This window comes from Argentina anserina, chromosome 1 (genome assembly GCF_933775445.1).
Source record: "Argentina anserina chromosome 1, drPotAnse1.1, whole genome shotgun sequence".
NCBI classification, from domain to species: domain Eukaryota; kingdom Viridiplantae; phylum Streptophyta; class Magnoliopsida; order Rosales; family Rosaceae; genus Argentina; species Argentina anserina.
The window spans coordinates 1,812,775-1,838,469 of NC_065872.1; the positions used below are offsets into that span (position 1 = coordinate 1,812,775).

At 38.1% G+C, this 25,695-nt stretch overlaps 6 protein-coding genes across 6 annotated transcripts; 2 read left to right on the plus strand and 4 right to left on the minus strand.

The window, feature by feature from the left end:
* Window positions 1-2,019: 2,019 nt before the first annotated feature.
* On the minus strand, window positions 2,020-5,305 carry LOC126796104 (uncharacterized). Its single transcript, XM_050522871.1, has 7 exons — window positions 5,192-5,305; window positions 4,832-5,055; window positions 4,331-4,416; window positions 4,070-4,216; window positions 3,822-3,945; window positions 2,439-2,725; window positions 2,020-2,321 (listed from the first exon to the last, which is right to left on the minus strand). The coding sequence occupies exons 2-7, from the start codon at window positions 5,025-5,027 to the stop codon at window positions 2,229-2,231; spliced, it is 933 nt and encodes a 310-aa protein (XP_050378828.1). The 5' UTR covers window positions 5,028-5,055; window positions 5,192-5,305; the 3' UTR covers window positions 2,020-2,228.
* A 4,894-nt stretch (window positions 5,306-10,199) lies between these two features.
* On the minus strand, window positions 10,200-11,419 carry LOC126796114 (EG45-like domain containing protein). The gene is made up of 3 exons (XM_050522880.1): window positions 11,206-11,419; window positions 10,826-11,126; window positions 10,200-10,484 (listed from the first exon to the last, which is right to left on the minus strand). Exons 1-3 carry the CDS (start codon window positions 11,330-11,332, stop codon window positions 10,478-10,480), a joined length of 435 nt encoding a protein of 144 aa, XP_050378837.1. The 5' UTR covers window positions 11,333-11,419; the 3' UTR covers window positions 10,200-10,477.
* A 501-nt stretch (window positions 11,420-11,920) lies between these two features.
* Window positions 11,921-15,302, minus strand: LOC126796085 (26S proteasome regulatory subunit 8 homolog A). The gene is made up of 8 exons (XM_050522851.1): window positions 14,917-15,302; window positions 14,391-14,488; window positions 14,066-14,290; window positions 13,459-13,521; window positions 13,207-13,370; window positions 12,616-12,772; window positions 12,304-12,513; window positions 11,921-12,205 (listed from the first exon to the last, which is right to left on the minus strand). Exons 1-8 carry the CDS (start codon window positions 15,116-15,118, stop codon window positions 12,065-12,067), a joined length of 1,260 nt encoding a protein of 419 aa, XP_050378808.1. The 5' UTR covers window positions 15,119-15,302; the 3' UTR covers window positions 11,921-12,064.
* Window positions 15,303-16,476: 1,174 nt separating this feature from the next.
* On the plus strand, window positions 16,477-19,448 carry LOC126796093 (uncharacterized). Its single transcript, XM_050522859.1, has 7 exons — window positions 16,477-16,968; window positions 17,487-17,622; window positions 17,732-17,813; window positions 18,229-18,404; window positions 18,514-18,651; window positions 18,729-18,868; window positions 18,997-19,448. The coding sequence occupies exons 1-7, from the start codon at window positions 16,851-16,853 to the stop codon at window positions 19,278-19,280; spliced, it is 1,074 nt and encodes a 357-aa protein (XP_050378816.1). The 5' UTR covers window positions 16,477-16,850; the 3' UTR covers window positions 19,281-19,448.
* A 353-nt stretch (window positions 19,449-19,801) lies between these two features.
* Window positions 19,802-21,592, plus strand: LOC126796122 (probable histone H2A variant 3). Its single transcript, XM_050522890.1, has 2 exons — window positions 19,802-20,026; window positions 21,083-21,592. The coding sequence occupies exons 1-2, from the start codon at window positions 19,919-19,921 to the stop codon at window positions 21,377-21,379; spliced, it is 405 nt and encodes a 134-aa protein (XP_050378847.1). The 5' UTR covers window positions 19,802-19,918; the 3' UTR covers window positions 21,380-21,592.
* Window positions 21,593-21,842: 250 nt separating this feature from the next.
* On the minus strand, window positions 21,843-25,052 carry LOC126796074 (3-ketoacyl-CoA synthase 11-like). Its single transcript, XM_050522840.1, has 2 exons — window positions 24,954-25,052; window positions 21,843-23,653 (listed from the first exon to the last, which is right to left on the minus strand). Exon 2 carries the CDS (start codon window positions 23,645-23,647, stop codon window positions 22,100-22,102), a length of 1,548 nt encoding a protein of 515 aa, XP_050378797.1. The 5' UTR covers window positions 23,648-23,653; window positions 24,954-25,052; the 3' UTR covers window positions 21,843-22,099.
* Window positions 25,053-25,695: the final 643 nt, after the last annotated feature.

The following is a 25,695-nucleotide window of genomic DNA, read 5'->3' on the forward strand; positions in this document are numbered from 1 at the left end:
TCAGGGAGCTCGACTTGGGAGACTACAAGGCAAGCTTTCTGACCTCCAATGTGCAAAAGGTGACAGCGTTGTGACTGACCCAATTCAGCAGACAACCATGGCATCCTCAGATCACCGATTTTTGTGATGGTCTCTTGGTTTTCAGACAATGACATAATAACAAACGGAAAAGAGCCACCATCGCACATAGTAGGGACTTCTCCCCAATCTCTGTCGGGATGGGCAACATCAAAGCAGAACACCGGACATGGTTGTTCATTGTGGGAGGCAAAGAGCTTTGTGCCGGCGATTGCATAAGCGAAGTTGCCATGTGCACAATAGGGATAGTCAAAATCGAGAAATGGAGGCTGGGGCAAACCTTCCCACTTGCCTATTTCAGGGTCAAATACCTCAAATGAGGGAGGATCGCCCACCATCCAATACCACACAGCGTACAGTTTGCCCCCCAGCTCCACCATGAGGGGTCATTTTCGCTCCTTGGAAATTGACATCAAGCTTTCTGATCTCTTGTGCGTTTGTTTGTGTCTCGAAGGCGTAAAAGATTTGTATGCCAAACTGAGTCAGCACGTATTGCACCGAGGCTGTAAGGGCAGCAGGGTGTCACGCCGGTGATAACAATTTGGGATTCCCAAAGACCGAAACCCACAGATACGGGAAGATCCGAACCGGCCTCATAAGCCGTAATGGTACTGGATCGTCCGCCGGCGAAGATAATAACAGAACCGAAAGCTTGAGGGTGCGGACAGCATAAGCCGCCCAGTCCTTACTGTGCTCTAGAGAACATAAGTAGAATGATTTGTTGGCCTCCTCCGACTCCAAGTTCAACTCCTCGGGATTCGGTGTCTCCTTGGCCTTCTTCTTCTTCTTCCCGTCAAACGAATCCGTATGAACCTTGCGGCGATGTTGAGTGGACTGCCGGAGCAGGGTTTCCTTGCCAGACATATTTGCCAGCTTACTTTGTTTTTTGTTTTTTTTTTTTGAGACGAAAGTCAAATACATTTTGTGTTAAATATAATTACATAAAAATTTATCTTTTAATAAAGTATTACAAGTGATTTTTGACTTTTTTTCTATTAACAAATAACCACTGTAATACACGATACAATTTACAAATAACAAATGCATTGTTGGAAGAATAATAGAAGAATGTGTAGTTTTCACTTTTCACAAATGTGAGGCTGTAAGAAGAAAACGGTAGTTCATTTTTGTGTTTGGAAACTGCATTACTGGAAAACTTTTAATGAAGATATTATGTAGTAAGTAATACTGTAATAGAGTCTAAATATTGACCACAAAAAAAAGTCTAAATATGCTCAGATTTCCTTACAACAATACATTTATCTTTAACTGAAATACTGAAAAGAGGCTAACAGAACAACGCTGTACAAGAAAACCGCACAAAGATTTAATTGATTTGCTTCTTGCACAAAAATATTAAGTTACATATTCCACCATACACGCAAAAGCTCGCTATTTCTTCAGAAAATTTAAAAGAATTGAGTGGGTGAGTGTGACACTAGAGAACCCAACTTTGTATGAACCCAGAAACAAATCTTACTGGGTAGGTTTTGCCAACAGTTTGAAGGATTGAAGGTACGTACTAAGATATAAACTCGTACTGGCATATTCGACGCAAGTTTTAGAGGTGTCATACCATGTCAAAACCTTGGTCAACATTTTTTATTGAAATTTGTACGTGCTTTAATCGCATTAATGAATAATGATAAATTGACTGTTATAATCTCATTACTGTATCATTCTACATCTTATTGCAAGGGAGTGCGGAACGCACAAGTCTTCTTACCATTCTGTTGTGAAATCACAAGCTGTTATATGCCCCCCAAAATGAGAAATTTCCATCTGAAAGCAATGTTTACCAATATTTTCTGAAAACAAGATGCAACACTGCTCAAGTGATTTGTGGTTCATACCACTAACTGTCATACTCTTGGTGAAGTTCTGTATACATTTCAGATTCTCTTATCTCTATATTATGAACTTCATAAAAATAAACCAGGAGAAAGAAATATGCCACAAAACTGTACAGCTTGAAATATAATTTTCAAGGTTGATGAGACCAACACAATTTACAGCCCTGCAGGATGACACTTTAGTGAATACAAGAGTGTCTCTGCTCCTTTAAAAGAGTTGTGGTTACATCACCAATGTCATATTCTGATACATCAAACACTCCAAAGGCAATTTGAAACGCCTCATCCATGCCATCACTATAGTAACTTGAGCATTTTCAGACGCTCTTCATGTTCGGGATCCAACTTTGGTGGGGCATAGCAACCATGAAGATCCTCCACAATGTACTCCTGCAAAATGTTGAAATTATAAGAATCTTATATTTCTGAATGATACATTATCCAAAGTATGCAGATTATAAATTTCTTTTTAAGTTTATCAAAAGCTAATCACTGTGTGCAACTAACCTTAGTGAGTTCCCTCTTGGTCAGGATATGGTAATGTCTCTGCCAGATTCTCTGAATGGCCATAGTCGCAGCCAGGAAACCATAAGCTATGCCAAGAATAGCAAAGATGACAACGAAAACAATGACCAGGGCAAAGCATGCCTCCATAGACGCCGGGAAACAATCCAAAATTCCCCATCCATAACAACAGTTCTGGCAGCCAGCCATCCTTGGGTCATTGCTATTGAAGGCCGAACAGTGTAGTATAAGCCCAAAAAATCCAAGCAGCACGAAAAAGGCCAAAACCCCTGGTAACAAGTGCATAAAGCAGCAATGCAATACAAGTCAACAGAAGGAAGAGATTAAGAACAAATGTGAAATCATAATCCTTCTCATACAAAACTAGTAGACATAAACCCCAGACACTACTATGAGTAACACAGCTGACTATTAGCTTTCACTGATTCAAGTAATAACAAGGATGAAATGACGAAAGGGGCAGAATAGTGTGTGCATGAGTGGGTATGCCATATGCCCAAATTAGTTCTTCAAAACACAGTTATTTTGATGCTACACAGAAATGCCCAAATTACTTCAAACAGAAATGTGTACGGAAACTAATACCATGAATCCATGATTGTCTTGTTCGAAACCATTATTTTCCCTGAAGGTCTAGCGCTCTAGCATTCTGCCACTATTGATACAGAAAATTGTTGGGTTTCCAGCCCATGTGTTTTTCCTAAGATGGTTTCTTAGAGTATGGTGTTCCGATAAGGATAGGGAATCCTTATTGATGATGGTTTACTTGTAGAAGGAGAAGGCTTTATAGCCTACCACTATTAGGAATAAGATTCCTATTTGGTGAGGAAATATGTTTGTTGTCCTTATGGCTATATAAGGAGGGGTTATGCTCTAGGTTTAGGCATCACAAAGACAAAGAGCATAGTGTGTTCCATTCTCGGTTAGAGGGTGAGAGAGGGCAGAGAGGAGAAAGATAGGAAGAGAAGAGTCTTTGTCTTCTTAGTCTTTCTTGTGTACCCATTATTATCATAGTGGAAGTGTGTTTCTGTCCGGTGGATGTAGGCAAAGCTATTTGCTGAACCACCTTAAATCTGTGTTCCTGTGTTCTTTTCTTTGTGGTTGTTTCTCTTGGTTTGCTGTGCTTGTTCTGTTTCTCTGACTAACTTGTTGACCGATTCACTACAAAAATGAAGTATAACAATTTCTTGTATCATCATTATTTCTAATGAGCATCTAAAACATAAACAACTTAACCCTGAGTTGTTAATTGTATACTTGCGAGTTGAAACTTGTGAGCACCAGATTTTTGAAATATTTCAATGAAGCAAAGAAAATTACACCACATAATTTTCAAATAATGGTTTTATCAGCATAAGAGTTTACCTATGCAATAGTAAAATGGTATAGGGTGTTTTGACAAAATACGATCCCAACCATCACTGAATGAATTCCTGAAGGCGCCATCTTTGTCCATCAGATAAGCAAAGCCACCGATCGCAGCAATTACCTGGAGAATAATGAATAAATGCTATCATAAGAACTCCAACAGTATATGAAAGTAAAAACAGCAGATGAAGACCATCCGGCATAGCGTATTTTAGGCAGCATAATGTGAAAAACCAATCACTTACTGTTTGTACAGCTATAAATACAAGGATAACATCCCTAACCACAAAGATTCTGAATTTTATGTTACGCCAAGTGTTGTCCTCATACGATTCAACTCGAAGATGAAATTGGGCTTTGCAAGTGGTGCAGTGCGAGAAAGCAAATCCTTCCTATAAAAAGAAAAGCGAAGTTCCGAGGGAAAAAGTTCAGGGCAATTCTTCACTCTTTGAGGGAAAAGAGACAACAGATGCCAAATGAAATACTCTAAAAATAAAGGTTATTACCTTAACTGAGCGCCAGTGATCAAGACAGGATGTATGCACAAACTGCTGTGTGCCTTTGCACAGACATGGTGAGATCAATTCATCCCCTGTAGAATTAAAATTGTTAAAAGAAAGCAATAAACATTTTCATATGCCTAAGCAGCAAAAAACTAAGTCCTAAGGTTGCATAAACATTGACCACAGCGTACAAAAAAATTCTCTTCAACCCTAAATTCAGCTAAACTTAAGACCTACAAAGAGTAATTCCTACAGCCAATAAAGATTGTAAAGTGTAAACATCAAAGCATCATTGATTTGTACCAGACCATACTCATTTCAACTTCCGAATGGATCACATAGGCAAACACCAACACCTTCGGGGGCGAAACATTACACCTTGATGTATCAAAACAACATCAAGAAACAACCTTTCACCAAAAAACAACACATATTGACCAACGAAACAAACACAATATCATGATCACATCAAAAATGTAACATCTTTAAACCCGAAAACTCAACCTGGCTCAGCATCGCTTTCGAGGCAGATGCGGCAGCAAGCAATAGAACCATTCTCAATATCTTCATTCCTAATCTCACTGGAGCTCGCCGGAGACGAAGAAGACGACTCGTCGTCCTGTAACAAAGGGTCCAAATCACTACTAGGGTTCGGCTCCCTATCTCCTCCTAGTGGTTCTAGCTGCACTTCCCCCTTCATTGATCGGCCTCAGAAAACCGCCCAAACCCTAAAATCAAATCCCCAAATCAAATTTACACAGAACCTTCTCATAGAATTGAAATTGAAATTGAAAATGAAAATTGAATCATCAAATTAAAACTTGGCTTAATTTTGTTTCAATTAAATTAAAATAAAATAAGTACCTGGAATTCTTGAGAGAAATGATCAATGGAGAAATGGGAGGAAGACGAAGAAGGTTAGGGCTGTGTTTGGGAATATTGGATAGAGCGGTATTTACTATACGACGTGCCGTCCGCGCCTGTTAATCATTAATCATATAACTTGGGCTGGGAGGGTGTTGGGCCTATCGCCTCAAGTCAAGCACGTGCCGGAAGCGTGCTCTCCCCACTCCAGTTGTCATTAGGAAATCCAATTGTCACTAGGATTTGAGGAAGAACATCTTCGTGTTTATAAATAGAAGGGACCGTGTCGCCAAGGAGCTTCAAAAGGAGGAGGCTGAGTTCAGTGAGGGCTAATGAAAACCATATTCACTTTCACTTACATTCATGTGTATAATGTTAGGCCTCGTGAATCGACTTAGTTTCCTACTCGATTTAGGAATTCCATTGCATTTTCTTCTCTGACTTGAAATCCTACTTCAAAAGGGATTGGTTATTGTGACTCTATAATAGGAGGCTAGAAACAGTTGTGAGATTTTTTTTAAGTTGATTCAAGATTAAAAGATAAGCATCGTGCGTAGTGAAGTTCAACGAGAGGCCATGGCACAAATGTTGCTACCAATAAAAAACGCAGCAGAGTAATAGAACCAGCTTCCTCTCACGACTTTAGAGAATCAAAACGACTAGCAGTAGGAAGACCATCATCCATCAATGTTTATGACATCCCGAAGATCTATTAGGTGAAATCCTTTGTCGGTTGCCCAGTGCTGACTATGTTTGTCGATGCAAGCTTATTTCAAAGAGGTGGTGCACTCTCATTAGTAGTCTCATATCGGATTCCTATTTCATTGGCAGCTTTCTGTGCCTCTAAAGTAAGAAGAAAACCTCAATACTTGGTACTATTTTAAACAAATATGGGGATGAACTGATCCATGACACAAAAGAAGTGACTCTAAAAATGAAGAGTTTCTTCAATTTGATGGAAAAAAGTTCCACTTCCACAAGTACTAGCTATATTGAATGATTTGGTTTTGTGCTACACAGACAACAACGATCATTGTAATTATCACATTGGCAATCCACGGATCATGCAACTGGTTAATCTTCCTCCCACACCCAGATACCGCCAACTCCGCTGAGAGCTTGTTGTTGGATTCATATGTGAGCCTTACTATGAGGAGAAATACGACAATATTGTTATGGCTGAAAGTAATCAAGAAGAAGGAAGGCAATCAAAACTAATTCTAAGTATAAGTTCATGGTTGTGAGAATTCTTCCTACTGATGAGCCGAGTGAACCTTGTTTCGAATTCAACATTGAAGTCTTCTCCGGTAAGACTGGTGAGTGGAGAGACTCAGTACTCAGTAGTGTCATGTCACCAAGGCTTTAGTTTTGACCAACTAATTTTGTCCCAGAGCATTGCTACTAGTGGAATGCTATATTGGATAGTTATAAATGGTGATAAATTTGGCCTCGGGCCGCTGATGATCAACAACAACAGTATTACTAGTAATGGTGATACTTCTGTATTGAAGTATCAAAGTCTGAGTAACCTCTGCAATGTGTATGTGTCTTCAGGGACTGCATGGGTCTTGTAGGGCAAGTTATGCAAGGCTGCAGGGGTCTTCAGAAGCATCAATGGTTGAGCAGCTTGTTCTAGGGGTATAGTTCTGTTTTGCTTTTCTTTTTCCATCACCAAAATTCTTTGGCTTTAACTCAGGGTGTAAGATCCATCATGTTTCCTTCTGATGACCAATGCTTAACCTTCCAATGCTCTCACAGTGAGAACACTTCAAATATGGCCTCCTTCCTCTATAAGGCCTTGTGCTTGCAAAGGCTCTGGACTCAGTGCTTGGCACAGTGCTTCCCACATTAGCTTCAACACATCACTTTCTTTCTAGTTTCTTCTATGCGGATGGTGTTGCAACAGAATTAAAGGATGGAAAATATGATGCCATTAGCACATGACTCTTGAGATCTTCATATTCAGGTCCGAGGCTAATCAACAGCTCAAACAATTTGTCTTCCTCAGTTCTCTTCAAGATGGTTATTGCATCAGTGGTAAATGACCCTATACAGCTCAAGCTCGTTCTACTTTGCTGTCAAATTTCCCAAATGCTCAATAAAAGACAAGCTACCTTGATGAAGTTCAGCAATATCTTTCTTAATTTGAAACACACGAGCAAAATTGTTGAGATCACCATATAATTCTTTTGCAGCAGTCCACATTTTCAAAGTTGAATCATAATATCGGAAAATATGTTGCAATTTTAGGTTCCATAGAGTTCATGATCCAAGACCTTACCATCTAGTATTGTGCAAGCCATGCCTTGAAATCTGGAGAAGATGCAACTGGTTTTTTTTTTTCTTTCCATTGATAAAGCTCATCTTCATTCTACCTTCAATGGCTAAAGTCATGGCATTTGACCAAGATATGTAGTTGAATTCGTCTAGAAGAGTGGAGGTGAGGTGTTGACTCGTGTTTGAATCAATGACCTCAACCTTAGAATCTGAGGATGAAGGAGCAGTTTTGCCTCCAACCATGATGGTGGAAATGGAAGAATGATCAAGATATTATGAAAATGAAAATGAAAATAGAAGCAGGTCCGAATGGATCAGTGCTATGATACCGTGTTGAATTTTAGAGGAATATGAGATATGAACTCAGTGGAAAATATGAATATGTATTTCTTACTCAATTGTTACAAGGCAATAGCAGCAGCATAAAATAGCAGAAAAAGAGAGGAAAAAGCAACTACAACCTACTTTACTTTACAAACTAGGACAAGGACTAATCACAACAGCTGGCTAACTAATCTAAGCATGTATAAACCCATAAGAATATGGGAAAGAGAGAGCAGATGTGTGCAAGATGCAAAGAGGAAGTCAACAACCCCACAATGTGCATTAATGCACTGATATGACTCAGATGACACAAAGAAGCAGAAACGATCACCTCTTGCATACTCGAGGACGACACCGAAAAGGAAAAACGACAATAGCCATGCAGGACCCCTGCATAATTCCATGTAGTCCATGCAGACACATACATATTGCAGAGGTTACTCATACTTTGATACTTCAATTCTTTTCTCAGTGATGCCTCTTATTATCAGTGTTTGGTTGGAAAACTCATCTACTTAATCATTACTCGACCAAATATCACTCATGTTGTGAGCCTGGTGAGTCAATTCATGCATGTCTTTTGTGTTCATTATCTTCATCTTGTCAAACGAATCCTTCGTTATCTTAAAGGAACTGTGACACGAGGTATTGTCATGAAAAAGAATGATCACTTTCAATTAGAAGGTTTCTGTGACTCTGACTGGGCTGATAACAAGTGTTTAGATAAAATAAAACTGAGTCAAAAACTCATAAAAACATAATTTAAGATTTGCAGACATGTAAACTTGGAAAATCATAATTAATTCTATAAAAATCATTTTAGGAGAATCCAGCTCTGGAATGACTTTTAATATGTCTACTACAAATTTTATGAAGAAAATAATTTGAAATTCCTAACATAAAAGTACAGTTTTCTTTAGTTTTCGGATAAAAGAAAACTGAGTCAGAATTTAATATTTGCATACATGTAACTTTGAAAAATCATAATTAATTCTGTAAAAAAGAAAAAATTATTTTAAAGAGATTTTAGCTCTAGAATGACCTTTAAGACATCTACTACAACTTTTATGAAGAAAATAATAAAAAATTCCTAACATAAAAGTACAGTTTTCAGATAGAAGAAAATTGAGTAAAAAAACATAAACATAGTTTAACATTTGCAGGCTTGTAACTTTGAAAAAATCATAACTAATTCTATAAAAATAATTCCTAGGAGATTCTAACTCTAAAATGACCTATAATATGTCTTCTACAACTTCAAAGAAGAAAGTAATTCGAAATTCTTAACAAAACAGTGTAGTATTCTAACTCTTTAAATTTTATTTTTAAGTTTTTACTCAGTTTGCTGACTGAGCAAACTTAACACCTAAATTGAATGGAGAGATGACTAAAGTACCAGATTGCTCGAATTTTGAAAATAGAAAGAATGATCAGTTGAAATTGAAACTTGAAAGAGTAAATTGTCGAGTTTGTGAAAGTGCGAGGAGTGACTAATATTTTGTTTTTTAAATCTTTACAACAATGAGAATTATAGCATTTGAATCATACATATGAATGATTCATGTAGTTGCAGCCTTCCTCACCCTAAACCCGTACTGTTTCAAACATCATTATCATGATTATTCATTCCGAATATGATGATACACATTTGGTGCCCTCCAGCATAACTAAAATTCTTACATAGTTCTAAACTTCTAATACTCTCAAGAACAGATTGAAGTAGGGTTTGGACGTGTTGACTACAGCGGAGCAAACTAGTCTGGTGTCGACTCTGGTCCCTAGCTAATATGAATGGCTCTATAAGTCATGGCCTGAGTCTCTGGCCTTTTTGACTGGTCGGAGAGTCACTAGCTAGTAGCTACTAATCGCTTTCAACGGACCCATGCATGCCAAATTGCCAATATATTCTACGTTCCCAATTCAATTCCAGACATGCATAATTGATTACTCTGCAACTGCATAGATATGGATACAGTCACACAAACATGATAATGGATAAATGTATTGATCCACATGATTTGACTCGGCACACTACATTACATGATAGTGCCACGTGATGTGTTGGGTACACAAAATAATTACTCTCAATTTCGTTCGTGTGGCTTATTTCCAATCTTGGAAATAACTCCTGATCTAAATATTTACCTGCTTCCTATATATTTCAAAGATTAAAACCATGTGCTGATCAGATCTCCACATCATATACCAAAGATAATATCAAGTTATCAACCATCTAGATCATATGATTACGCAAATTAATGGAATCTGAATTATTAAAGAGTACGTTTGAACATTTGAACATCAACGTTTATGACTTTGAATTTATATAATTTTCATATATGATAACGGAATACGGATTACCAAACATTAGTTGAGCAGAAGCTTCCAAAGGCGGAGGCTGAGGCAGTAACCAGGAAAGTTCATGATGAGGCTAGTGAAAAGTATATCAAACAACTACATCTATTTGTATACACTAAAATATGAAAATGACATATTCTGCTTAGATAGATGACAATTAATCTCTATCTGTACGTAGATAAATAAACGTGCAAGCACCAACCAAACAGCGTTTCTAGAATCTGTAATCACATCTCAAATCCACAAAAATGCACATTTTAACCGCCATGGCCATGGGTTGCCTCCGGCACTTCTGCTCATGAATATATGATACACAAATCAAACCAATCACACCCTGCATATAAGAACAAAACAGATATTAACAACTGCATGCAATGGTGCGTATATAACAGATGCAACTTCTCTTGTGTGGTTCAATGGTTGAAGAAAACAGTGGAATGCATACAGTTAATCTTTACTCTGTCATTAGAAATTTAGAATTGTACGTATCCCAGAATATTTCAATGTTAAAGACAGCTTAATTTAAGAACTAAATGGATCAAGTTAGTCTGAAGTACTACGTACACCATTCTATATTCCTGTAAATTTCGTTCTATCAGGACAAGTTGAAAAATATTTGATCATATTAGATGAACTCAATGAAGGTAAGGAGATCTATCAATTAAATTGACTCACTGTTGAAACTCAATATTGATGGAAGAAGCAGTTGACTTGGCAATAGCAGCAAAAGCCGTCTGAGACAACACCATGGTGGTGCCGGCCGCCGACGGCTTGGTAGCAACGCCGGCAGCATAGTCCACAATTCTGATTTGAATCGTCTTGTCCGGAATACACGTCCCCGTTTGAGCCGCGCTAATGCATCTCACCAAGTACTGCCTCCCACACGACGCTCCATTGTCCCAAATTCCATCTCCAGCAGCCGCAAACAAATTACTCGACGGAAACTGAGAAGAGTCGCTTCCATAACAGTCCGTTGCTAAAGGGTACAATACTTGCGATGAGGGCAATGTCCATATTAATAATATAATCGGTTCATGAGCTAAAGACGAACTTACGTAGATAAGGAGGAGGGTAGTGAGCAGCAGTTCCTACGTCCCCGTTTGATATTTGGAAAAGCCGTGGAAAGAAGAGGACGATGAATAATGAAAGGAACTGCAAATTTTGTGGATCAATTTTGGTCATTTTTTTTCTCTCTGCAGAACCAGAAGGATTTTGGGATTTTGGAAGATAAGCTCTGTATGTACTTGGTAGGAAGGACGAAAGAAATTTTGTATTCGATATATTAGTCAATGAAAGTAGAGATCATCTTTTATTCGGAATTGATGGCTAGGCCAACTCAGAACGCGGGTTCCGCCGTTAACTTTTGCCACGTGGTCTGAGAACTCATCAAAGACGTTTACGTCTCTCTGATTGATGGTCGTCGACTAAAGATGTATGCTCAGAGAAAAAGTAATTGTTAATATTGATCGAGTTGGTCTCCACTTGCTGAACCCAGAAAGCTTTGAAGATCTGATCATTTGATCTTGGTATGGAGTATGACCTACTTCATGCCTTGCTGCTTCCTATCGGGGTTTCAGGGATACAATAACAATATAAACTACGAAATTCAATGATCTTCCACCAAATAAGAACGACTTTTGTAGTTCATAATTCAATGCCTTCTCCATTCGTGATACCCACTAACCGGATAACATAGACATTTCAATGATTGCTGTATCCAATAGTTTACTAAAGGAAAGTGAAAAAGGAAAGTGAAAATGAAGCTGAATAGATGATGTAGACATTCAAGTCTAGCTAGTAATCACTGAAATTTGGTACCAAAAGGATCCCAAACAAACAAAGGAACTCTGGTGCGTTTTCAACAGTTAATGAACTTGGCAGGTAAAAGCAGTAATAAGTACGCATAAGAACACATCACTTCCACAGCTTGCGTAGGGACATATTCTTCTCCGTCTCCTTCTTCATAACCTTGGCAACTGCCATCTCAAAGTCTTCTTGGGTTACATGTACTCTCCTCTCCCTCAGTGCAAACATTCCTGCTTCAGTGCAAACCGCCTGCAAGAAAGAAATGAAAACAAGAATGTTAGATGTTATATGTCCAGACAAATCACCGACTTCTTACAACTCCCCAGTAAAAAGAAACACAACAATACCTTCAACTCGGCACCAGAGGCACCGTTCATTTTCTCAGCAATCTTCTTAAGGTCAATTCCACGCATTAAATTCATTCTTCTTGAATGGATTTTTAGAATGTCCCAACGAGACTCTTCGTTAGGGTTGGGAAATTCGATCTTTCTGTCTATGCGTCCTGGCCTGAGCAGGGCTTGATCCAGTATATCAATACGATTTGTAGCCATCAACACCTGTCAAAGGTGCAATTGAAACATAATTGTGGTCGTTAGAATGAAAGATAATCTTCTGAACTGTAAAATAATAATTTTCAAAAGGCACAAAATGCAGTGTACCTTGATTTTGTTTGAGGCCTCAAATCCATCAAGTTGGTTAAGAAGCTCAAGCATAGTCCGCTGGACCTCACTGTCGCCATTGCCACTGCCAGATTCCATGCGAGCAGATCCAATACTATCGATTTCATCCATAAAAATGATAGATGGAGCATGTTCCCTGTATGAATGCAAAAGTGAAAATGTGAGAAAATGGTAGCTGATAAACTACGAACAATGTTAAGAGCTGAAGAGTTGCAGATCATTAATTGATTTGAGATCCTATACACATAATCTCAAGAGCTTTAGTTTCACATTTTCAGAACGCTCTGAGAAAATGGCATTAAAAAGTGCACACTTCCCCAAAGATATGGTTTTCTTGTTTTTTGTGTGCCACCAGACAGGACATACTCTACAGAAACATCCCTAATTCTATCCAGATCGGCATAGTTCGATCATACTAGGGGTATGATACAATACAAATTGCAACAGACAGCTTATTAGAGTCACTTTATAAAATAGTTTTTTAATGAACAACAGAATTCAGAAATCAAGAAGATGCCAACAGTGAAAATATATGGAAGAGTAGGATGCTTTATAAGGGATTAAACAAACCTGGCCATGACGAAAAGTTCTCTAACCATTCGGGAACCTTCCCCAATGTATTTTTGAACCAACTCTGAACCAGAGACCCTGATGAAAGTACAGTCAGTGTGATGAGCCACAGCCCTAGCCAACAAGGTTTTGCCGGTTCCGGGAGGACCATAAAGTAGGACACCCTGTTGTATTGTAGAAAGAGTACCATGGAATTAGTGACTATAGGTAACCAAATAACTAAAAAGCAGCACCTTGGAAACATAACTGTACCTTTGGTTGAGCTATTCCAAGACTTTCAAACAGTTCGGGATGTTTGATTGGAAGTTCAATGACCTGCGAATATGTACATATATCATTTTTAGACATGTCGAAGAATGGCAAGAAGTATGATCACACAGACACACCAAATTAGACAGGTACAGCAAGCACAGAATATAATTTTAGTCAAATTTGAAATACAGATTGAGGTTGACCAGTGAACAATCAATGTAACATCTAAAATAATGTAACATCTATAAGAAGATGAGAAACAGTTGGAATATGTAAACAACTGCATCCTCTTTATCTCGTGTAAAACCAACAAGGGCACCTCAAACAAAAGAAAAGAAAATAAAAGAAAGTACGGGCCATAAGAAGAAAGATTAAAGGCAAAAACTGAAAAGGGTACGCCTGCAAGCTATGTTTAATCCCATTCCTACAAGTATCCAAACAATATTTGTAACAGCGTCGACACACAAGTAGCCAGATATAACACATGCAGGAAATATAGTTATAAGATGTAAGATATAATAGCCTTGCAGCAGAAATTGATAAGCTATTAGACATATGTAGCAAGCAAAGAATCTAAATTCAAGAGTAAAACTGTGCAGAAGAGAACCTCTTTAATTTCTTTAATCTGCTGATCCAGGCCACCAATCATATCATATGTAGAATCTGGAACCTTTTCAACTTTCATCAGATTGACAAGAGGATCTACTTTGCTTGGCAGGACTAAATGAAGAACATAGCTGTCATTGCGGAGAGCCACTCTTGTTGATGGTGTGATCTTTGTGATATCAATGTTCTTATCTATATCTACCACATATTTCCCTTCCGGGTGAACCTGAAAACAAAGCCAGCCAAAATTAGTGTCCAGCATCGTTACCAAATTACAGACATAGTGTACAATACGTCACTGGATGTTCAAACATTCACCCACTTACCTTAACCAAAACCTTGTTCTTTCCCATGACATTGACAACCTCACCGACATATGATCCAGGCTCCTGAAGAAGCTGTAGTTCTTCCCTGAGCATTCTCACTGTTTGAAACACATAAACATCAGATATTCAATCCAAAAACTCCAGTTAAGTAACACAATGATGCAAAATTCTACAGAAACAAGGATCACAAAAGGTTCCAACATCTTCAAAGACAAATTCTAGTGCACTTGTTCACTCATCTTTTCCACCAAGGTTTACACTTCACCCAGAAATTAAGTAACCCAACCCCAAAACCAAATCTTTGCCCTAAATTTGTCCCTAAAAACCAAAAGTCAGAGCTTTTCATAATCAATCAACAATAACTAAGAACCCAATCAAATTAGACCAGCAAACACTAACCCAAACTAAATTATAGTCCAGTACCAATCGAAACAAACCCTAAACAGTCCAATTGATATCTCCGGCCCCAATTACTAGGGTTAGGGATTCAAAAAATAAGAATTTCAAGTAAAAATTAGAGGCTCACCTCTGGAATTGAGCTCGTTCCTCTGAGCCTCGAGTCGATTGAGATTGTGGGTCTTCTGGCGGACAAGGAGCTGGAGCTCGTGAATGTGTTGGAGGTAGTACGGCCGGAGCCCCTCGCCGGTTTTGGAGGCGGCGAGCTTTGCTGAGCAGGTCTCCTCCGGCGCGGCCTCAACGGGCTTGGTATCGACGCTGACTGAAGCCATGGCTGGTCGAGCAAAGGCCGAGTCTTTGTGGGTCGAATCGGGAAATCGAAAGCTGTGAGATTTGAGATTTGGGGGTTTTCTGTGTGGGAGAGAAGTTTGAGAGAGAAGAGAGGTGTCGTCTGTGTCGTTTGAGTAGAGAGAAAGTGAGGAGGGTGGTGTTTATTTATGAAGGTTTCTTTTTGGTTAGGTTATCTTTTTCATTGAGCTAAAGGAGAATGATTTATAAGGATAATGGGCACAAATTAGGAATTGGTGGAAATTCAGGAAGTCCTTTCTTTTATGATCTACTATTTCTATTAAAATTAAACTAAACAAACAAGATATATAAAATAAAAAGACAAGACAAGACAAGTGAAACTCGCAAGACGATATGATACGCTTATGTAACTGAGTTAAGGTGATTATTTCATAACCTTCTTCTTAAATCTCAATTAGGAGATATCACTATTCTCAACATTGAGATAGATCATATATACACATTTCATCAAGGTGAAACATAAGTGAATGAAACACTTACAGATTTCATCGAATACATGATTGAATGTTTTATGATATTGCTCGTTGTTTAGAAAGCATAACGCATCTCCTAACCAATTGAACCGATGTCTTGCACTCCAATAATAAAATACAACCAAACTACTTCATGAAATATATATGTAGTACGTCGCAGTCTGAATCAAGTAACTAGTCTCTAGACTTTCATTGTTTTCACACGCTTCACAATAACAGTATGAGAAAACCTTTTTTTTTGTACAAATGAGGCCATTAACCCAAACAAAAGAAAGTAACGAAGCAAAAACTACAAAGCATAAAAAGACCACCAATGTCATCCAGCAAAACATCAAAAACCAGCGTATGAGGGTCATGTAAAATACATATTTCTCTATTTATTAAATGTACTATGCTTAGCAAGGATATCAGCTACCATATTCATCTATGTGTGGACATGCTTCACATCAATAAAGTCAAAGACACACATTAAGCTTATGCAGTTTTATTATAAATGTCTCAAGAGGATGCAAATCAATATTATCATGTTGAAGAAGATTGATAAATACTAAAGAATCAGACTCAACTTCCAGTCTTGAAATATTTAAACTACGAACTAGGTATATACTATGAAACAAATATGAGAATACTTTTTTCATCCGAAGTGAAACTACAATAGAGATTTAAGTTGAACATTTTATTGTAAATAACCAACATGCCACAACTCACCTCGCTTTACTCTAAAACAAGAGGACTAAACACTCATGTGAGCTGCCTAACCTGCATTGGATCAGTTGAGGAAAGCCCATTATACTCGACCCAAGAGTGGGATCTATATAATGCGAACCAGTGGCCAAACATGGTCTTTGCGCCTAGCCCTCAGTATGAGTGAGACTGTTCCTCTTTTTAACATTTTCTTTTAGATTTCCCAAATTAGGTTTTCTCATATCTCTGTAATTTTCTTCACTTAGATTCGATTCCGCCATTGTTGTTGAGGGTTAGGAGGTGTGGATTTGTTATTTAACTTCTCATTGATATCGTCTTTCCACCTGTGTCCAAATACCGCCAATTTTCTTTCTTTAGTCTCTGCGTTCAAAAAAAAGAAAAAATCCCCAAATTGTGAACAAAGGTTTGATTTTTAGGGCAATTTGACTTGATTAGGGTTAGGGTTTCAATCTTTTAGGTACAGATCACGAAAAAGAAAGCATCTTTGTTTTGTTTTTATTGTGGGTTTCGGATTTATATGGAGAAGAAGAAAGTCGCTGTCCCACTGGTTTGCCACGGCCATTCCCGGCCGGTTGTGGATCTGTTTTACAGTCCGATCACTCCCGATGGCTTCTTCCTCATCAGTGCCAGTAAGGGTATGTGTTTCAATATCCGATTTCTTTGTGTTTGGATTGAGTTACATGCTTGATTAGTCCTTTGTTACTTTGTATAATGCTGTGCAAATGTGTGTCATTTGTGTGTGGTTGGGTTTTTGTTTTCGCAAGAACTATTTGTATGTTGATTGGTACTGAATCGTAATGGAGAGTTTGCATATGGTGCTTCCAATAGTCTGTGGTTCTAAGTTTTAGAAGATTAAGTAAACTTGCAACGAGATGTGTTTTAAGGATATATGGTCCAGCTGGCCAGCTGAAAGAAAATGTTTTTGGATCAGAGGTTTAAGTCTCGTCAAGAAACTTTGGAGCTGCAGTATTAGTATAATGAACAGTAGTGTGTTTCTAATATCGATGAATGAGGCACATTGAGCATATGGGGTGTTAAAATCATGTTCTGTAGTTGTTCTTTAATGGTTTGTGGTTGGGAATTGTTCTTGTAATCTGTTGAAGTCGTGTAGTTGGATTACGGATACGTAACTTTCGCCTGTTTGTGATGTTAGATTCTAGTCCCATGCTAAGAAATGGAGAAACCGGAGATTGGATTGGAACTTTTGAAGGTCATAAGGGTGCAGTATGGAGTTGCTGTTTGGATACTAATGCTCTGAGGGCTGCCACTGCTTCTGCAGATTTCTCTGCGTATGGCTTTATATGTTAATATTTTAACAGCTTTCCTTTTATTTTTTGCATGTGATTTGAAAATGAAAACTGAGTTACTGTTATTCGCATGCGTTGTTTTCTTATGCAGGAAAGTTTGGGATGCATTAACAGGAGATGTATTACACTCATTTGAACACAAACACATAGTTCGAGCATGTGCATTTTCAGAGGTATGCTCATCTTTTTGACATGATAGATCCGTAGAAGTGAAATGAACTTGCAGTTTACTGAACATACAGAATATGCTTTATTTATTTGTTTCTGTAGTGTTATCTGCTATGGAAAGTCGTGCTAGATATGATAATATTGAATGTAACCCACGTATTCCAGTGTATTCAATGATTGATGTTCATAATAATGGTAGACTTTGAATGCTTCTTTGGGTGCTTAGTTGTTATGTATTGAAGACTCCATCATGGCTAAAGCTTTATGATTATATATAGACTCCATCAGTTAGTGCTGGTCTGACTGTCAATAGTTTATGTGATTTCATGTCTTTTATCAGTTTATGACATGCTTTTTATTTTATATTATTTTTTATAAAGTATTTTTGTATATTATTTAGTTCTCTCAATCTGGTTATAGGATACACACCTTTTGCTTACTGGAGGAGTAGAGAAAGTCATTCGTATATACGACTTGAACCGCCCAGATGCCCCTCCGAGAGAAGTGGACAAATCCCCTGGTTCAGTTAGAACTGCTGCATGGCTCCACAGTGATCAGACCATTTTAAGTTCTTGCACTGATATGGGGGGAGTCAGGTGTATATTCCTACCAAATGAGTTGATGTTTATGGTGACTCATTGTTCTCTATGCAATTACACATGTGTTTTACTATAAAGTGACTGGTAGTGAATGGTGAATGTGCAGATTGTGGGATGTAAGAACTGGGAAAATAGTCCAAACTCTTGACACCAAGTCATCTGTGACCAGCTCTGAAGTCAGTCAAGATGGTCGTTACATCACAACTGCTGATGGGTCTACAGTAAAGTTTTGGGATGCAAATTAGTAAGTTATGAGTAAGAATATCAAGTATTCATTAGAGTTTCTGCGCAGTTTGCTTATGCCTTATATTTTTTTTCCAGCTTTGGGTTGGTGAAGAGCTACAACATGCCATGCACAGTAGAATCGGTTTCTCTGGAACCTAAGTTTGGGAACAAGTTCATTGCTGGTGGAGAAGACATGTGGGTTCATGTTTTTGATTTCCACACCGGTGATGAGATTGGTAAGTCAACCATACCGGAAGTCCGGAATGCTTTTCTTACTGAATCCTCTTTGGGGAGGATGATGCGCCTCTCTCTTTCTTTTTTTTCAAGTTGTGTTTCAAATTCTGTTGTTGTATCTTCAATGCAGCTTGCAACAAGGGTCACCACGGTCCGGTGCACTGCGTTCGTTTCTCACCAGGAGGGGAGTCATATGCCTCTGGATCCGAAGACGGCACCATCAGAATATGGCAGACCGGCCCCCTGACTCAAGAAGAAAGTGACGCGCAGGCAGCAAATGGGGGAGTCGGAAAGGTGAAGCCACCTGTACAAGAGGTCTCTCGCAAGATTGAGGGCTTCCAAATCTCGGATGAGGGCAAGTCAAAAGAGAAGGAAGAGGCACCAGCAGCAGCCACAGCATCAGTGAACGTGTGAGACCCCTTGCCCAGAGTGTATTGGCCGTTCCTGGCACACAGTTCAGATGAAACAAAACAAATTTTTTGTACACCTTTTTAGTCCTCACTTCTGCACTGTTGAGATGTAGACCATGTTCCTTGTGTTACTGCTTGTTCAGATTACCTTATAAAAATCAAACTTTTCAGCTTCTTCTCTTGCTTTTTTTTTGCTGGGAAATTGATTTTTATTGGAATAACTGGAATACATCAACCTGGGTGTATCCAAAAAGGAAGATTGCTCCTAATGATAGTAATGAATGATGGATTAACAAATTAATTAATATTCACAAAACTCAGAAAGGAAAATTTGAGTAAATCCTAAATGGATAAGCATGTGAAGAGGTAAAAGGCCTTTCAAAGATTCAGAAAACAAATAGGACACAAACACCGGGAGTTGTGTGAATCGTAAATAGGAAGCAGATACAAGGGTATAATAGACAATAGACAAAGTGGGGGTGCTTAGGTAGGCTTTGTAAAGCTGAGGCCGACCATTATTTTGTGAGTTTGGGGGTTTTATCTCTCTATAAGGATCTGGTGTCTCTCTCTCTAGATAGCTCTGTAAATCTCGAAGAATCAAAAAGATTAAATCTTTGGGGTTTTTATTTTTCGCGGGAAAAGATGTCAGGAAAAGGCGCGAAGGGTTTGATTCACGGCAAAGGAGCCGGAAACAACAAAGATAAGGACAAGAAGAAACCCACCTCCCGATCCTCACGAGCTGGCCTTCAGGTGATTCCTTGCTTCTTTGTTTTTATTCTTTCTCGGTTTTGGGATTTAGGGTTTTGAATTTGATTGCTAGATGATGGTTTTGGGGCTTTTGATTTGGTAAAGTTTGGAACTTTTATTGGTTTTGGAACTGGGTTTTGGTTTGTTTTGGTGATCAGAAAGTGAATTGAAATTCCCACGTGGGTTTTGGAACTCAAGTGTTTAGGTTTAGGTTGGATTAATTGAGAGTGATTTGGATCGTTTTAGAATGGAATGATCTAGAGGAAGGATTTGTGTTCGTTTAACCATGGTGTTAGGAGAATCGAAATTCATTTAAAGAGATTTGGATAGCTTGATACATTGGACTGTCGAATTTGAAGTTTGAAGTTTCTTCAGTAGTAGCTACATTTAAAATTGATGTGCTCCATTTTAGTTTGTTGTTTACATTATGAAGTTTCAGGGGTAACTGTTGAGATAAGATAAGATTTTGAATATCTAGAATAATACTATGCTTGCAGTCTGTTCTTGTTCCATGTGTTTCATTAAACATCACCCAAGGGCTAGGCTTTACTGTGGAACAAGTTTAATGTTATTTCGCAAATTCATACATAGTTTTTGGTGTAGAAAACTACCAGTCCTTTGATTCATATATGCTTGTTATCTCTCAGCTCCAGCTATACGATATGAGTAGTGTTGGAATATAAAATATGAAAGATGTTAATTACAGAAGTTTTTGGATCATGATGGTAGGGAGGATCTTTAGTTAGATACCTGCAACCTCCCAATTTAGATTAACTTTCATGAATGAACTCTGTAATGGCCAGTGAAGGAATGGAATCCCTTTCATGGAATATCCAACCTAACACATATAGGTAAACCAGAAGATTGTCATAATGTATCTTTTGAAGACATTCATATCAAAGACATAGCTTCACCCATGATGTTATTTGGTTTTTAATGGGATTTTGAATCTCTTGGCTTACTTTTTGTCTATTATTTACAACTCAGTTTATGGTTTCATCACTAGAGTTGCTGGATTTCTGCCATTTACTAATTTATTATGTGATGACATATTTCTAGTTCCCGGTGGGTCGTATCCACCGTCTTTTGAAGCAAAGGACCACAGCTAATGGGAGAGTGGGAGCAACTGCTGCAGTTTATTCTGCAGCTATCTTGGAGTATCTGACTGCTGAAGTTTTAGAGTTGGCAGGCAATGCCAGCAAAGATCTGAAGGTGAAACGTATCACTCCCAGGCATTTGCAGCTTGCAATCCGTGGTGACGAAGAACTTGATACTCTGATTAAAGGTACCATTGCTGGTGGAGGTGTCATTCCTCACATTCACAAGTCGCTTATCAACAAGTCGACCAAGGAGTAGTGATGGGGGACAAATTCTGAGGAGAATCTTCTTTGTGACATAGAATTATGTGTTTTATTTATTACTTTGCTAGTTAATTTTCATGTCTGATAGTATCTGTAAGGGATAATTGTGATTGGAACCTCTTTTTCTTAATTAATCTAGGCTTACTCTGGGAGGTCTGTTGTCATAATGCCGTAGTGCATAGCTGGTATCAAAAGAATGTTTGGACTAGCATTGTTTTTATTCCATTCTGGCCGCACATTTAAGATTTATCAAAGGCGAAGGGTGCATCTTCATGTCATTGAGATGTCTATCAACTCTTTTTAGCGTATACTGAATCAACAGCACCACAATGATTATGAAAGAAAGATGGTAAACAAACTCATTTATTTCGGATATCCAATTCCATCATCTGAAGCCAAACTAGATATTCACTGCGTTGCATCCATTTGAAAGGCGGAATTCAATAGTACTATATATTCATAGATACATGTCCTCAACTGATACTGATACTGATAAAGCCCAGTAGCATTAGTACAAAGGTAAAATTTATCCTGCACTGCACCCTAGACCACCAAACAATCTGCTCTAAATGAAGCAATGAAAGTCCTTCCTAAAACCTTAGATGTGGAAAAGTAAGAAAACCAATTCTAAACATCTCATTAAGAACAAAAAAAATCTAGCAAAAGCCACCGAAATGGTAGTGGCATAAGAACGGGGAAGACCAAACTCAGAAATTTAGAAGGTTGTCACTCTTGGAACATCGACTGGGAACTGATCAATTTCAGCCATCCACGGGCTCTTTTCCTTGGCAGGGTCTATAGTCTTTAGAGCTTTCCACACAGCACTGTTACACTTGAATCCCGACCCAAAAGCTATCTGCCATGTTCTATCTCCTTTCTTAATCCTTCCTTTTGCTTCTGTGTAAGCTAACTCATACCAGAGTGAACTGCTTGAGGTGTTTCCAAATCGGTATAGTGTCATCCTTGATGGCTCCATATGCCAATCAGATAGATGCAGGTTCTTCTCCAACTCATCCAAGACAGCTCTTCCTCCGGCATGAATGCAGAAATGGTCGAAAGCAAGTCTGAAATCTGGGATATAAGGTTTGATCTTCATCTTAAACAGTTTCCTACCCACCAATGTCGCAAAGAAAAGCAGCTGCTCCGACATTGGAAGAACAAGAGGCCCCAATGTGGTGATATTGGTCTTCAAAGCATCACCAGCTACAGCCATCAGGTCCTTTGATAGAGTGACACCAATATGCCCGGCGTCATCTTCTTCTTGGGTAACACAGCTAAAGCACTTGTCGTCAGCACCTTTGTGCGTGCGAACAGTATGAACCAATCGGTATTTGGACCTTCTTCTGTCTGAGCTTTTGTTTGAAAGAAGTATGGCAGCTCCTCCCATCCGAAATAAACAATTTGAAACGAGCTTTGAACGATCATTGCCAAAGTACCAGTTCAATGTAATGTTCTCCATGCTGATAACCAGCGCATAAGAGTTAGGATGCACCTGAAGAAGCTTTTGAGCGAGATCAATTGAGATGAGCCCTGCGCTGCATCCCATTCCACCTAGATTGTAACTGACTATGTTCCCTCGAAGCTGGTAATGGTTGATAACCATGGCAGAAAGCGATGGAGTTGGATTGAACAAACTGCAGTTGACAATCAAGATTCCAATGTCCTTGGGCTTGACAGAGGTCTTGGCAAAAAGCTCGTCAATGGCACCATACATCACTGCCTCAGCTTCTTTCCTGGCTTCTTTCATTGAGGGATTTGGAGGAATGTTGAGTACAGCCTCTGGAAGATACGTTGAATCACCAAGGCCGGATCTCTCAAGGATCCTTCTCTGGAACTGTAGATTCTCCTCTGTGAACGAACCAGTCATCGTAGACTGATCCATAAAGATCTTCTTCGTACATTTTCGAGTTTCTTCCGGCTTGTAACAAGAAAAGTTGACAAGGTACACAGGGCGAGGACGGGTGACGAAGTAGACAGTGAATAGGAACACCAGGAGGGCCGAGCAGATGATCACTGAAATCAGGTTGTATTGGAGATGCTCCCAAAGATCATAAAGATCTTGCAGCGAAAATGTTGAGAGCTGGGCGGCAATAACAACTACAAGAGGGGAAAGGAAAACATACATTACATGGGTGATGAGAATATGGTAACCAAGCTTCACATATTTTAGCTTGATGGATTTCTTGAAGTCTGGGAGGTTCCGATTGGTTGAGGGCGTAGACGATGGTGGGATCAAGGGTGTATCTGGTTTTGGTTCCGCCATTTTTCCCTGATAAACATTCAATACATCGAATCAGATCAAATGCACAACGAAATCATAAACCAATGTCTTACAACACAATTCTAATCACAGAAGTTGAACAACCTGAGACGAAAAAGAAAGGTAAGAACTGGTTTTACAGAACATAAAGGCAACTTGCTATACTTTCTCGATTAAAATCCCATGGAAAATGACTTTTGGAAAGCCAATGAAGCTTTTCAGAAAGAGGGTCCTCTCTGATTTACAGCTACATGTCACTGACATAAGGGTCCCAATCTAAGAACCAGTACACAATATCATGGTAAATTTAACAGAAATTACTTAATTATTGGGTCATTTTAACTTTTAATGTCTCGTATTTAAAAATTATTTACTTCAAATTGTTAATTTTAATTCATTCCGTCAATTAATACTGTTAATAACTTTATTTCATACTAATTTTTAAAGTCATTTTCGTTACTTTATTTTTCACTTAATTTATAACAAATATTTTATACCATTCAAATTATTCAATTGTTGTATAAGCCTTTTATTTTGCTTTTGAAATAATTAAATATCTATAATAGAATTTTTGAGCATATTATTATAACAATATAGTTGTTGATTGATGAACATATATAATTTGAAATATATATTGGTTTATTTTGTAATTGTGAACTTCAGCTTATCTGTAATAGTTATGGTAAATGAAGAATGTTTATTAATTTTATAATGAAATAATATGAATTAATTAATTTATTTTTAAAATATAAAAAAAATAGAAGTTGAAATTGTAGAAAAATGAAAGATTAAATTGAAAAATAATGAAATAACGAAAATACCCTTAAAATTGGGTGTTAATTAATGTAATAAATTAAAATTAGACTGAAATAGAAATTTAACCAATATAATAATTTTCAAATGTAAGATATAAAATCACTAATAATTATTGAATTCTCCGGTTAAAGAAAATGCTGAAATAGAACAAAGCTCATCATCTCATTCACACTATTTTTAAAAAGGAAAATAGTAAAATCTCATTCACACTTAGATTCTAACAAGTTGGAACTAAACACAATGAACTACAACTCAAAGATCAGAGTTTTCCAATAAAGAACACTTCTTTCCACATAAATAAGCAGATAAACAACCAATGCTTCATAAACTAGATATCACCCTCACACAAAAGAACGAACTTTTCACAGAATACATCCATACAAATTCACACAATCCGAAAACAGATCATAACTCCCAAGATACATTACAAGAACGTTGTAGAAAAAAGCTGCGGGCTTGATAATGAGGCAGAACCCAGATCGAAAAGACTGACCTTGGTTGCCGAAACCCACCACCAGATCTCAGAGGAATGTACTTCGTTGCCAGCCAAACACAATCAGAGAGAAAAGAGAGAGAGAGAGATACAGAGAGGGGCAAAAGGGAATGGGGGAGAGATTCAAAGTTTTGAAGTGAGATAATATTAAACACTAAAAATAGGAGAGAGAGAGAGAGATATGTGACAAAGGGAGTGTGCTTAAATTGGTGGTGATGAGTTGTAGGGGGAAACCATGAAAGCGGCGATGTGTACGGCACGCGGGGTGGTTTGGCGTTTACAAAGCCGGCGCCAGCAGCTTGACCTTTGACTTTTCTAAACTCTCTCTCGGCTAGGACCAACGAGGGCTTTGATGATGATGAGCCTCATGTGTGTTTATTTAGTGTTCTAAATATCAGAATATATTGACGATATATCGCTGATTTTTTTAAAATTGATGAGATAAATGTCATATCGCCTTAATATATTGATTAACTCAAAATATTCGGTCAACATGTGATATATCGGGTCAAATCGAGTTTGATCTGATATTTCGGTGAACTTTTTTTTTCGGTGATTTTTTTTTAAGAAGACGATATTATTTTAAGGAATTTCAACGCAAATATGCAGAAGACTTTGTTGCTTCGCCCTTCATATTCAGATCTTTCAACGCAACCACAATCTCATCCAAGTGTGAGAGAAATTGGAGCACATTTTAAGGGATACACATAAAGCAGAGTAATAGGCTAGATACCGCAAAGAG

Coding starts and splice junctions, on each gene's coding strand:
- LOC126796104 (XM_050522871.1), bottom strand. CDS start 5,027: ATGAAGGGGGAAGTGCAGCTAGAACCACTAGGAGGAGATAGGGAGCCG. Junction 4,217..4,330: donor ATCACTGGCGCTCAGTTAAG/GTAATAACCTTT, acceptor TTCTTTTTATAG/GAAGGATTTGCTTTCTCGCA. Junction 2,322..2,438: donor CCAAGAGGGAACTCACTAAG/GTTAGTTGCACA, acceptor AACATTTTGCAG/GAGTACATTGTGGAGGATCT.
- LOC126796114 (XM_050522880.1), bottom strand. CDS start 11,332: ATGACCAAAATTGATCCACAAAATTTGCAGTTCCTTTCATTATTCATC. Junction 11,127..11,205: donor CTACCCTCCTCCTTATCTAC/GTAAGTTCGTCT, acceptor TGTACCCTTTAG/CAACGGACTGTTATGGAAGC.
- LOC126796085 (XM_050522851.1), bottom strand. CDS start 15,118: ATGGCTTCAGTCAGCGTCGATACCAAGCCCGTTGAGGCCGCGCCGGAG. Junction 12,773..13,206: donor GAACTTTTCGTCATGGCCAG/GTTTGTTTAATC, acceptor GCATTCATACAG/GGAACATGCTCCATCTATCA. Junction 12,514..12,615: donor AGGCCTCAAACAAAATCAAG/GTACACTGCATT, acceptor CACCTTTGACAG/GTGTTGATGGCTACAAATCG.
- LOC126796093 (XM_050522859.1), top strand. CDS start 16,851: ATGGAGAAGAAGAAAGTCGCTGTCCCACTGGTTTGCCACGGCCATTCC. Junction 17,623..17,731: donor GCTTCTGCAGATTTCTCTGC/GTATGGCTTTAT, acceptor TTTCTTATGCAG/GAAAGTTTGGGATGCATTAA. Junction 18,652..18,728: donor AAGTTTTGGGATGCAAATTA/GTAAGTTATGAG, acceptor TTTTTTTTCCAG/CTTTGGGTTGGTGAAGAGCT.
- LOC126796122 (XM_050522890.1), top strand. CDS start 19,919: ATGTCAGGAAAAGGCGCGAAGGGTTTGATTCACGGCAAAGGAGCCGGA. Junction 20,027..21,082: donor CCTCACGAGCTGGCCTTCAG/GTGATTCCTTGC, acceptor ACATATTTCTAG/TTCCCGGTGGGTCGTATCCA.
- LOC126796074 (XM_050522840.1), bottom strand. CDS start 23,647: ATGGCGGAACCAAAACCAGATACACCCTTGATCCCACCATCGTCTACG.